The sequence below is a fragment of the Zonotrichia leucophrys genome, chromosome 25 (assembly GCF_028769735.1).
Source record: "Zonotrichia leucophrys gambelii isolate GWCS_2022_RI chromosome 25, RI_Zleu_2.0, whole genome shotgun sequence".
Taxonomy (NCBI): Eukaryota; Metazoa; Chordata; class Aves; order Passeriformes; family Passerellidae; genus Zonotrichia; species Zonotrichia leucophrys.
Genome location: NC_088194.1, coordinates 1,402,134 through 1,413,827, shown reverse-complemented (window position 1 = coordinate 1,413,827; position 11,694 = coordinate 1,402,134). Strand labels below are relative to the sequence as shown.

Genomic DNA, 11,694 nt, shown 5'->3' with positions numbered 1-11,694 from the left:
TTCGCGCCGCTCGGCGGGGCCGCTCCCGGTCCGAACCAAACCACAACAAAAACACCGCGGTGAGAAACTGCCGCCTCCCGGAGCGGGGCTGCGCCCGGTCCGAACCAAACCACAACAAAAACACCGCGGTTTTTGAAGAATCTGCCGCCTCCCGGAGCGGGAAGCCCGGCCCCGAAGCGAAGCAGCGAGACAAACCCGTCCTTCTCTCCCCAGTGCCCGCCCTGCCCCCCAGCGACTTTGAGGGAAATAAAACGATCAAGCCTGAAGAATTCAAGGAGAAAAGAAACAAAGTTCAGCTCGGTTAGAGAATAAAAAAAGCGACATTTCCCATGTAACAGCCAAGCAGGAGCCAGCCCGCGGCTCTGGGTCACGGCTGCTTGCAGGCATTCCAGCGCTCCAGGCGGTTCTCGCTCAGCCACTGAGTTCTCAGGCAGCTCACGTCCCTCTCCTAGTCCAAAGGCTAAGGGTGAAACCCTTCCTGTGACACGACAAAAGCAGCAGCTTCCCCATGCGTGGAGAGTCATGTGCTTTTAAACGCAGGCACCAAACTGAAGGTCTCTCAAGTTTATTAGTTGTCAAGAACGTTGCTGGTTACGAGAGGAACATTAAGTTTGACAGTGTCTCCCCACACTGGTGCTGCCGCCCCTCCGTTCTGCACACTGGGACTGGCCCTGCTGCACCTGGCAGAGGCTGATCGTTATTGTTCCTGTTCATATCAGCGTTAACATCCGGCTGCCTTGTGGTTTGGAGTGCTGTTCTGCTTTTCAGAGCAGAAGCTATTATTAGAGCAAGAGCCGACTGGTGTCAACTTTTAAACAACAAACAGGTGACAGGAGCAGGTGCAGAAGGTGCTGCTCCAACAACTCTACCAGTGGCTCCAGCATCCAGTGCCTTTCTGAGCACTGCAAGAAACAAAACTGGCATGAAGAGGGCTCTACCCACAGCCCCATCACAGCACTGCACCTTAGAACCAAGCAGAGAAGCCTCTCCCACCTCAGCAGCAGCTGCAGAACTCTCCATCTCCAGCAGGCAGGGACATCACTGGGATGAAGGGCAGAGCCACACTTGGTGAGTCCCTCAGGAAGAGACAGCCAAGTGGAGCCCAGCAACAGCCACGGGTCAGCAGGATCAACACCTCAACCAGAATTCCTGGTTATGGCAGAAGGGGAATGGAGGTGCACCCCAAACCCCCCCAGACAAGCACCACGTGTGGGCTGGCAGCATGAAAGGCAAATCTCAACCACCAAGAGCAGCAGAGTGCAGTCAAACAACCCCCTCCCTCCCCAAAAAGCAGCCTCTGGTTTCATCCCCCTGAAGTTTTCACCTGGTAAAATACACAGGCCATAGCTCAGGCTTCTGATCCAGCAATTGTGCAAAACATTATCCTTGCCCTTCCCAAACTGGAAGAGCAGAATTGAAACTCATGAAGTGAACCATCACTTCTTATTCAATATAAACATGCCTGTCAGGTTTGAACTGGATCAAAAGCCAGCACAAGGTTTTTCCTTCCCCACATCCCATCTAATTGTAGCTCAAAGCCCACTCAGTTCTCATCCAGCTGCTGGCAGCACCACGATCAAACACTTCCAAACTGCATTTCTGGGCTTAAACTAACTAAGGTGGGAAGTGGCCACAGCCACTCTGAACATGCAGGATTGACACACTGAACGAGGCCACAGGACAACCATTCAGTACCCCAGAAATCAGAATAAGCTTCCCTAAAATAAAAAAAAAAATTAAATTACAACAGATTAAAAACACAGGTTAGGTGTCAAAACTGCCATCAGCTAATTCCAAACAGCCAGCTCAGCTCCCCACTTGCTGTCAGCCAGCTTGCTGTTTGGAGGATGAGAGACAGGGAACTTTTTCCAAGAATATACAAAACAAGTATGTAGATCTATTCAAAACGCAGGAAATCAGGTCTGAAGTGGTTCCAGGTTACTCTTGTCTCACATCTTCTAGAAATAAAAGCAGATAATTGGAGAAAGTCACTTGTCTGTTTTCTGCTTCCAGCTTCCCACAGCACAACTGCCACTAGAGACATCCCAGCAGAGGGTCCTGCTGCAGGCTGTGAGACTCCTTGGAAGTTTGGCAAAGATGAAAATAATTTAAAGAGAATAAACTGGCTTTTTGCTTAAGCCAGTAAGTCTTTAATTTAAAAAAAAAAAAGGAATTACTAACTTGCCAGGATGCATTCCCACACCTGGAATGGACTGTTCCAGGCAAAGAGCACTGCCAAAGGTCACAGTTGAAGCGAAACCAGCAGCAGAACCATTGCATGACACTCAGATCTAAAGAGGTGAAGTGCAGCTGCTTTTGCATCTGCCTTGTGCTGTGAAACCAGCCGGAGACAAAGGCGCAGCAGCTGCGCGGCATCCCAGGCTCTCCCCTGCAAGAGTCCAAACTCAGAGAGTTCTCAGGAAGGTTCTCCTCCCCCAGCTGCCTCTACCAGTGCCTTGAGTCCACCAGCTCTGGGCGCAGGCTCAGCTTCTTCAGCGTTTCATAGCCCACCACGATGACGATGGTGGAAGGAGTGGCCGAGATGATGCGGGCAGAGAGGCCTTTGGTCAGCCCCCAGGGACCTTCCTCTGCAATCAGCTGTTTGAAGGTGAGAATGATGGAGCTCTTGCCTTCCACCTGCAATGGCAGAACAAACATTGCCAGAGCTGCCAGACTCCATGCTGAGCTGCTCTGGGGCTCTGCTGCAACTGAACACTCTGGAGACAACAGATCAGCCAGTCTGACAGCATTGATCTGATCTCCAGAACTCCCTGAGGAGGGCAGCAAAAAAAGCACAAAGTCCCAAGGAGGCAGCAGGAAGCACCTCTCCCTTTCTGAAGGGAAAGCCTGTCTGAGCAGGCCAGGCTGGCACTGCCAGCCCGGGCTCTTCTTGTTAATGCTGAGGGTTAATTAAGCAGCTGCTACCCAGGATGAAAGGCCCAGGGAGAGAAGGGAAACAGCTCACCTGAAACCACAGAGATGAGAGGGCCCAGGCTGAACCCCACCCTGCTGAGTGCCAAACAGGCTGAGCTCTTACCTGCACCCGAGCCCTCACCACATCCATGGGGTTGGTGAGAGTGGAGGCTGTGGCAGCTGCAAGGGGCCCCGATATTGCTTGCAGAAGGAGGTGGGGACAGTCCTTAGGAGTCAAACTCGAAAGCTGTTCTGGGAACAGGAGAGAGAAAGTTTCAGACTTTCAGCTTATTATTTCCTTAACTCCAGCTGATTTGCAGTGGGCAGAATCTCTGATTTACAGCCTGCAGAATCTCCAAGTGGTGCTTCCTACACCAAGCAGGAAGCTGGCACAGCACAGGGAGCAGGACTCATCACACTGCTGGCTCCAGGACACTCCCCATGCTTTGTGCCACAGCCTCCCACGCCTGTGGGGGAAACTGGACAGAATCAGCTTCCACACCCCCAAAACAGGGCATGAAAATCCCCACCCTCTTTAGAAGGTGGAGGAAGCCTTAAGACAAAGCTCCACTGGAAGGAGTCAGCAGGGATTTGTACAGAAAGCTGTCACTACTGGGCACAGTGTCCAGGAGATACCCTGGTTAGTGCTGATCCCAGATCTCCTCACTCTGCTCCTGCTGCCTGGCCAATAGGATTTGAATCTCCCACACTTTCATTGGCTGAAGTTGGACAGATGAGTGCTCAAAAGCCCCATTTTTGGCCAATGCCTGGCTGGCAGGAGGGACGGAAGCAGCTCTGTTTGAGACTTTGAACACTGACTGGAATCAGGGCCAGCAGTGTCCTTTGAACCCAAGGAGGGTTCAGTGACCCCAGCTGCTGCTCCAGGGACAGAGCACTGGGAAATGCAGCCAGAGCAGATTCACTGACAGCTGGGGTTTATGCTCCCCACCATCTCAATTCCCACTGAGAAGACAGGGAAAGAGCAAACACCTGGAAGCTGAGAGCTCTGGTTTCTCCATACCAACTGCCTTTTCTTACCTGCCCTCCTCTGAGCCCTTTGGGCATGAAAATCTTACAGTTAGTACATTGGGTTTTGGTCTTATGAACAGCTGACAGGGACCCTGATGGCAGCACTCCCACAAAGCACAGACCAACATGCCAGACTGCCACTGCCATTTAAATGCAGCACCAATGCTTCCTCCAGCTACCAGAACTCTGGAAAGCACACAGGACCTTGGAGACATCTGGATTTTGAAGAATCCTCCAAGATGTTCTTTAGGCCTAGTACAGCAAAACCCAAAGTACTCACTGCCACCACCTTTTGGCAAAAATTAGGTAACCAGGCTCCTAAAAACCATGTGCAAAGCTGCAGGGCAGACATCTAAAGGATCATCAGAGGTGGAAATAAACCTCAGCTGGCCAATACCTTTAGCCTTTGGAAACACCCCAAGGAGTACAAGAACTGAGCTAGGGAGAAAGAATTTCCTGCTGAGTGCAGTTTTCCATCAAAAGACTCAGTGCCAATTTTAAAGTTGCCAAAACTGAAGCAAATCCAGCAAACCTGACAGATATCCAGGGAAGATTTAGCCCTTGTTGGTTTTGCCCCGAGATTTGTGGCTCTAAAAGTCCCTTTACCATCTATGAGATTCCTGAGTTCACATGAACTGAAAGATGAACTATACTTACATGGTGGCTCCAAAATTCTGCCTTCCTCACTCCTGTGGAGAAGGCACTACTTGAGATACGTGGGAGAGAAAGTTAAAGCAGATGCATAAAGCCCCACTTGCTTGGAACCATCCAGTTTGGAGTTCTATAGCACCTGGACCCCTTGTTCTGCATGAAACACTGCTGCTTTGTTAAACTTCCACCCAACACCTGCAGAATTCCCACACAGCCAGATGCAGCTCCTTAGCTCAGGGCAGATTCTGCTCCCAGCCCCAGAGAGAAAACAAATCCCGCTGAATCCACGGCATCAAGAGTCCATCCAGGGGCTCCTGCCTCTCCTGGGGTAAGACACATTTCAAACCTCCTTTCACTTACCAGCATAGAAGTGGTAGAAGGGCCACCAGACAGCACTGTTGGGAATATAAGTGAGCAGCGAGGCCACATAACCCCGGTAGAAACCTCGAAAACCGTCAGCCCTGAAAATCTGTACAATGATATCCTTGGTTTGCCCAAAGACCAGCAGCCGCTTGCCATCTTGGTTCTGCACCTTGAACCTGCCCATGCTTTCCCCTTTCCTCTGCATCATGAGGTGCTGGGAGACCACATCGATGGGCACTGTGATGCTCTGGGCCACCAGGGAGGCCGAGCCTCCGGCCACCAGGGATTTGACGGCGTTGTTGTTGTTGTAGCGCGAGACGTATTTGCGCGTCAGCTCGTAGGTGGTGACGTAGCACTGCCCTGAGATCAGCGTGAAGGTGTTCACCAGGAAGCCTCGGTAGAGCCCGGCCGCCCCTTCTGTCCGCAGGATTTTCACAAAGGCATCGAAGGTGCCGTTGTAGAGGCTCTTGCCCTTCTGCACCTGCAGCCGCGTGCGGATGAGCGTGAAGGGGTAAACGCTCACGCGGATCATCATGGTCATGCAAATGCCAAAGACGTAGAATTTCCTTTTGTCCAGGTGCTCCCACTCGATGATGGGGATGTTGCGTTTGTCCTCCATGGCTCCTCGGGGGCAGGCAGGACAGGTCCAGGTTTCCCTCAAAGGTACAGAGCAGATCCAGGCCCAGCCTTCCAGCCTTGAGCAAGCTGACTGCAAGTGCTGGCACCTGAAACGAGAGAGCCCTTGGGTAGAGGACAAAGCCCCACTCTCTATATCCACCCACATCACCTCAACCTTGGCTGACTCTCCTCGAGCACACAGCCATGATATTTTCTGAAAAATCCTTTCCTTAGGATTTTTCCTCCTGAGAAGCTGAGAGGCTTCAGGAACAAAATGCCTTCTGATAAAACCTTTTCTTCTATTCTTTTAGTATAGTTTTAATGCAATATATATCATAAAATAATAAATCAAGCCTTCTGAAACATGGAGTCAGATCCTCATCTCTTCCCTCATTCTCAGACCCCTGGGAACACCGTAACAGTGAATTCCCCCATGGACACACAGCCCTTCCAAAACTGCTGCAAGGTGAATTGTAGCTGTGATATTTTCTGAAAAATCCTTTCCTTAGGATTTTTCCTCCTGAGAAGCTGAGGCGCCTCAGGAACAAATGTAAACCATGATTATCTGTTGCTGTGGAATGCAACAGGTGCATCTGGGATTGGTCTCATGTGGTTGTTTCTAATTAATGGCCAATCACAGTCAGCTGGCTCAGACTCTGTCCGAGACAGAAGTTTTTGTTATCATTCCTTCTTATTCTATTCTTAGCCAGCCTTCTGAGGAAATCCTTTCTTCTATTCTTTTAGTATAGTTTAAATATAATATATATAATAAAATAATAAATCAAGCCTTCTGAAACATGGAGTCAGATCCTCATCTCTTCCCTCATCCTGGTCCCCCTGTGAACATTGTCACACACAAGCCAGCCTTGCACAGCACTGAGTGACTGTAACCTCCAGAGGCAGGGCCCTACCATGTGCCTGATGGTGACACCTTCAGATGTCACTGTGGCTGTTTTCTGGGCTCCAGCAGCAGCTCTCAGCACAGCCCAGGCTGCTCTGGGGAAAAGCAGAGCTCCTGTGCTTTCAGAAGCAGATGAGCAGCACACACACCTTTCAATGGGCACGCAAGATCAGGGATGGCCAAGCAAAGCAGCTTCTCCCCAGTCATTCCAGGTCTGTCGTGCTCCCAGGTGTCAGGACGTCACTTTTCAGTTGCAGGATCTGTACAAAGAAGAAAGTGACAAGTCCGTTTGTGTTCCTGGATTCCCTGCATGAATTAGACCCATTTCTTTGGGCACTTCCATTCTTATCTCCCTAAAGCTGGAGGGTGATGAGAGGAAAAGAACAACAATGGGAAAACAAGGCAAGACAGCCATGTAGAGTCTCCACATTGATGACCAAGATCCTGAAAAGAAAGGGTTAAATCACAGCCCAGGATCTCTCTGTTGAGCTGCTTGGCAGCTACACCAGCAAAGTCCACCCTCCATTCCAACACTCCATCTCTGCTCCTGGGCTGATAACCCCCCTTCCACTGCTGGCTGTGGAATGGGGAGGATGAGGAGGGAGGGGCTGCTTCAGCCTCCCCCAGCCCCAATTGCTGCAGCTCATCACCAGGTCCCAGCAGGCTCCTCGTACTTTCAGCTGCTCTAATTAGTAAATTAACTTGCTGCACGATTAACCAAGCTTGGGCTAAGGGAACCTACACACATGGCCAGGCAGCAGGAGAGGCACAGCTCAGAGAATCACCCAAAACAAGATGGAGCAGTTCACTGCCAGTAAGGACTTACTTTCACATCAAACTTTCAAAAAATGGGGTGTTTGGGTGGCTGAACTTTTGGGAAAGTGTGTGCCAGGGAGCCCTGGTGCCCTCATGCATGTGAGGTTTGTGCTCTTTTGTTGGTCATGCCCCCAGCTCACATCCTCACTGGATTTGTGCAAAACCTGTTTACAAAGAGTAAAGACATGTTGAATTTTGAAAGAAAAGCGTTTGTAGGATTTAATTTGACCCTTCCACTTAACTCCAGATTAAATAATGGAATGACAAAATGATCTGGACTGCAGCTGGATCATAACTTGTATTCCAGGCACTGGCAGTGCACGAGCTGAACAGCTGGGGAGCAGAGCCAGAGCAAGGAACAGGAACAAGGGAGCCAAAACCTTGATCTGAAAACAGATCCAGCAAGTGAGAGCTCAAAGGGATGGGCAGCCAGCAGCACACACTGACCTGGGGGCACTTCACTTTACCATGACACAACATCAGTGCCCAAAGGAGCTCCAAGGGACAGGCATCTGGGACAGGACAGGACACAGAAAATGGCTTTCCATTGTGCAAGAGCAGGGTTAGGGGGGATATTGGGAAGGAATTGTTCCCTCTGAGGTGTTCCCTCTGGCACAGAGCCCCATCCCTGGCAGTGCCCAAGGCCAGGCTGGACAGGGCTTGGAGCAACCTGGATAGCTGAAGGTGTTCCTGCCCATGGGATGAGATGAACTTTAAGGTCCTTCCAACCCAAACCAGTCTGGGATTCTTAGGGAAATGTCTCAACACTTCAGGATTGATGAAGAACTCACCCAGGCCAGAGACATTCTGTTAGAAACACAGTAACAAAACAACTGGAGGTTGTTTACCTCTGGCACAGAGAAGAAATTGCAGTTATGAAATTAAGGCAGAACAGGGGTGGGTGTCCCATTAAGTGACCATTTCATTGCCCATTGGCCAACAAAATATTTGCTGAATAGGAGCAAACAGCATTACAGGCTACCACAGCTCCTGCAGGTGGACAGGGGAGTTAAAAACACCCAAAATTCCACTTTTTTACCATTGTAAAGACAGCTACACTTCACCCTGCCAGCTAAGGCACAACAAACACCCCAGCCTGGATTGCTTTAGTCACAATCACAGCCCTACTGGGTTTGCTAATACTGACATGATTTGACACACAAAGCTTCCTGCACAGGAATTATCTGTGCACAGCACCTATGAAAACACCACTTGGTTCTTGTTAAGAGTCCCTACTAGCTTAATATGTCATTAAAAAAAATTAAAATAGACTCTAGTCAATATGATTCCCTGGTGAAGCCTGAGGGTTTAGTCCATACTCCAAATTCTTCTGCCACCACCATGGAATTTGAGCTCCCCACAAAGGAAAGGGAAGGGCTGCAAAAAACATTCTCATTACTGCAATATGGAAAACAAAACAACAACAACAATAATAATTCCTTGATCTTTATTTAGTTTTATGCGCTCTAGTGCTTTGGGTTCAGAATTTCAGCCACAACTTCTTGAGGAAACAGCTGTACTTTCTTTGGACTCTCACCAATAACTCCTCTCATTCAGGATCTGAATTAGACAAAGCCACTTTAACCCCATGGCTCTGAGGCACTCAAAGTCCCTCCTGTGTGGAAGAAGGAAGGGATCCTGGCAGCTCCAGGGATGAGCAGCATGGCTGCAATTCTTTCTTTGCCAACATAAAAAAACATTCATTTTGCTCAGAGCATTTAATGTTCCAGAAATTTAGACCACGGCCTTGCTCAGGGATCCCATCACACTCATTAAGATTTGATGATCTTTCAAGGAATTTTAGAGAGGCTGATATAAAAGTCATGGTTACATCTCCTGAGAATTGATCTGCCCTCCAAAACAAGTACAAGCACACCACAGCTCACACATCCTTAAACTCTGGAGCAGCTTCTGTGCCAAAACCAGCCCTCAGTGGTTCCTTCCCTCCATGCACAAACAGCATTTCTTGAACTTCTGCCTGGAAATGCAAGCAGGGGGTGCCAAGCAAGGCATCCCTGCTCCTGCTCTCTCATCTGGGCACAGCCTCAGCCTCCCACACACAGAACTCAGTACAAACCCCCCCAGTTCATGTCCTTTAATGCCACCCTGTCAGTCTGGTCCCCAAACCGCTCGTTGCTGCAGCTGGAGCTCAAGATGCTTCTCTGGCAAACACAGACAGGGCTTTGTGTGCCCCGGGCAGGGATGTGCCCTGGCCAGCATGCTAATGCCTCAGCAGCAGCCTGGGAACCTTGTGCAGCCAGCCCTGAGGCTGCCTGGCACCTCCAAGGGCACGGAATCACACAACAGCCTAAGCTGGACAGGGCCCAGCAGGGCCAGCTCTGCAGTGAATGGTTCACTTGGGGATGGAACGCTGGCCTTGGGGTTATCAGCACCACATCAGCTCATGGAGCTCAGGCACCACATCCAGCTCAGCACAACCAGCTCATGGAGCTGAGCTGAGGCACCACATCCAGCTCACCACGTCCAACTCACTGAGTTGAGCTGAAGCACCAGATCCAGCTCATGGAGCTGAGGCACCAGATGCAGTTCACTGAGCTGAGCTGAGGCACCAGATCCAGCTCATGGAGCTGAGTTAAGGCCCCACATCCAGTTTATGGAGCTGAGCTGAGACACCACAACCAGCTCACCATAACCAGCTCACGGAGCTGAGCTGAGGCCCTACATCCAGCTCAGCACATCCAGCTCACTGAGATGAACTGAAGCACCAGATCCAGCTCACCGAGCTGAGCTAAGGCCTCACATGCAGCTCACCGAGCTAAACCCGCCCCTCACACTCACCCCGCGGTAGGAGGGGATCCAGGCCCTCCAGGGAGGCAGTCCTGGCTCTCACCCCAGCCCCGCAGCTCCGGCACAGCTGTGGCTCTGTGAGCGCTGTGGCAGCGGCGCTCTGGGGACAGCACTGCCCTCCCCAGCACCCCCGGCCCGGGGCAGGACCCCCCGATCCCACCCCTGGGTGAGACCCCCACCTCCGTTCCCGGTCACAGCAGCTCGGCCGAGCTCTGGGGCACAGAACAGCGGCACAGCTCGGTCCGGGATCCGCTCAAGGTCACTGCGGGGCCGGACGCGTGCCCAGCCCCGCGGCTCGGTGTCCCCGCTGTCCCCAAGCCGCCGTGGCCCCGCAGCCCCGGGGGGCCCCGGCCGCTCCCCCGCCCAGCCCGGGGAGGGCTTCGGCCTCTGCCCCGAGGACGGTCTTGAACCCTCCAGCTCCTTTCCCCGCGGCCATTCAAGCCCTGTCCCGCCTGCCCCGAGGGTCTCACCGAGGGGGCTCCGGGCCCTCCCCGTCCGCCCCGGGACCCTCCGGGCCTCTCTCCTGGGGTCTTTCAAGGCCAAAGGGTCTCACACCAACCCCCTCCCCGCTTTACGTGCGCCCCTCACCAGCCACCCCCTCTCCTCCACCTGCCGCGTTCCCGCCCAGCCGCGCCGCCTCCACACCTGCCCAGACCTCGCTCGGCCGCCGCCGCCCGCACCGGCGCCGCACCGGGCCGGGCCAAACCACCACCGACAGGCCGTGCCGCACGGCGGCTGGCTTGGTTCAGGCCTCGCCCCGGCCCGGCCCCGGTGCCGGCAGCCGCTCACCTGACGGCGGCGGGAGGGAGCCCCTCGGAGCCCCCGGCCGGGCCGGCCCCGCCGCCCCATGGCCGCTCCCGGGCCGGAAGTGACCGGCGGCGTCAGCACCGGAGAGCCTCCGCCATCTTGGGAGCGGGCAGAGGTCGCACCGGAAGTGCCTACTCGCTTCCGGCCCGCAGTAAAGAGGGCGGCCGGGCCTTAAAGGGACCGCGCCGAATTACGGCTCTTAAAGGGCCAGCGGCTGGAGGGGGAAACAGCACGGGGGCACCCACAGGAGAGAGTGATGGCTGTGAGAGAGCTGTTCCCTGCTCCCCGCTCTCCCTGCGCCTCGTTGCAGGTGGACGCTGCACAGGCGCGTGTGTCCCTGCACACCCACGCATGTCTGTGCACGCCCACGGGTGTCTCTGAATGCCCACACGTGTCCCTGCACACCCACAGGTGTCTCTGAATGCCCACGTGTGTTCCTGCACACCCACGTGTGTCTGTGCACACTCACAGGTGTCCCTGCACCTGTGAGTGTGCACAGGCCACACATGTCTCTGCACACCCATGGATGTCCCTGCACACCCACGCTGAAGTCTCCCTGCACACTCACGTGTCCCTGAATACCCACAGGTGTCCTTGCACGCCCACACATGTCCCTGCACACCCACAGCTGTCCCTGCACACCCACACATGTCCCTGCACACCCACACATGTCCCTGCACCCCCACGTGTGTCCCTGCACACCTACAGGTGTCCCTGCACACCCAATCATGTCCCTGCACACCCACATGTGTCCCTGCACACCCACGTGTGTCTGTGCACACCCACAC

The 11,694-nt window shown here is 53.1% G+C and overlaps 1 protein-coding gene across 1 annotated transcript; it reads right to left on the bottom strand.

The window, feature by feature from the left end:
- Positions 1-549: 549 nt before the first annotated feature.
- SLC25A44 (solute carrier family 25 member 44) lies at positions 550-11,026 on the bottom strand. The gene is made up of 5 exons (XM_064732597.1): positions 10,889-11,026; positions 6,625-6,735; positions 4,954-5,681; positions 3,038-3,165; positions 550-2,637 (listed from the first exon to the last, which is right to left on the bottom strand). The coding sequence occupies exons 3-5, from the start codon at positions 5,573-5,575 to the stop codon at positions 2,446-2,448; spliced, it is 942 nt and encodes a 313-aa protein (XP_064588667.1). The 5' UTR covers positions 5,576-5,681; positions 6,625-6,735; positions 10,889-11,026; the 3' UTR covers positions 550-2,445.
- Between the last annotated feature and the right edge of the window lie 668 nt (positions 11,027-11,694).

Excerpts from the sequence above, each read along its gene's own strand:
- SLC25A44 (XM_064732597.1), bottom strand. The coding sequence starts at position 5,575 with ATGGAGGACAAACGCAACATCCCCATCATCGAGTGGGAGCACCTGGAC. Across the intron at positions 3,166-4,953 it reads CTTCTACCACTTCTATGCTG|AACAGCTTTCGAGTTTGACT; the intron begins GTAAGTGAAAGG and ends TCCTGTTCCCAG. Across the intron at positions 2,638-3,037 it reads TGGTGAGGGCTCGGGTGCAG|GTGGAAGGCAAGAGCTCCAT; the intron begins GTAAGAGCTCAG and ends CTGCCATTGCAG.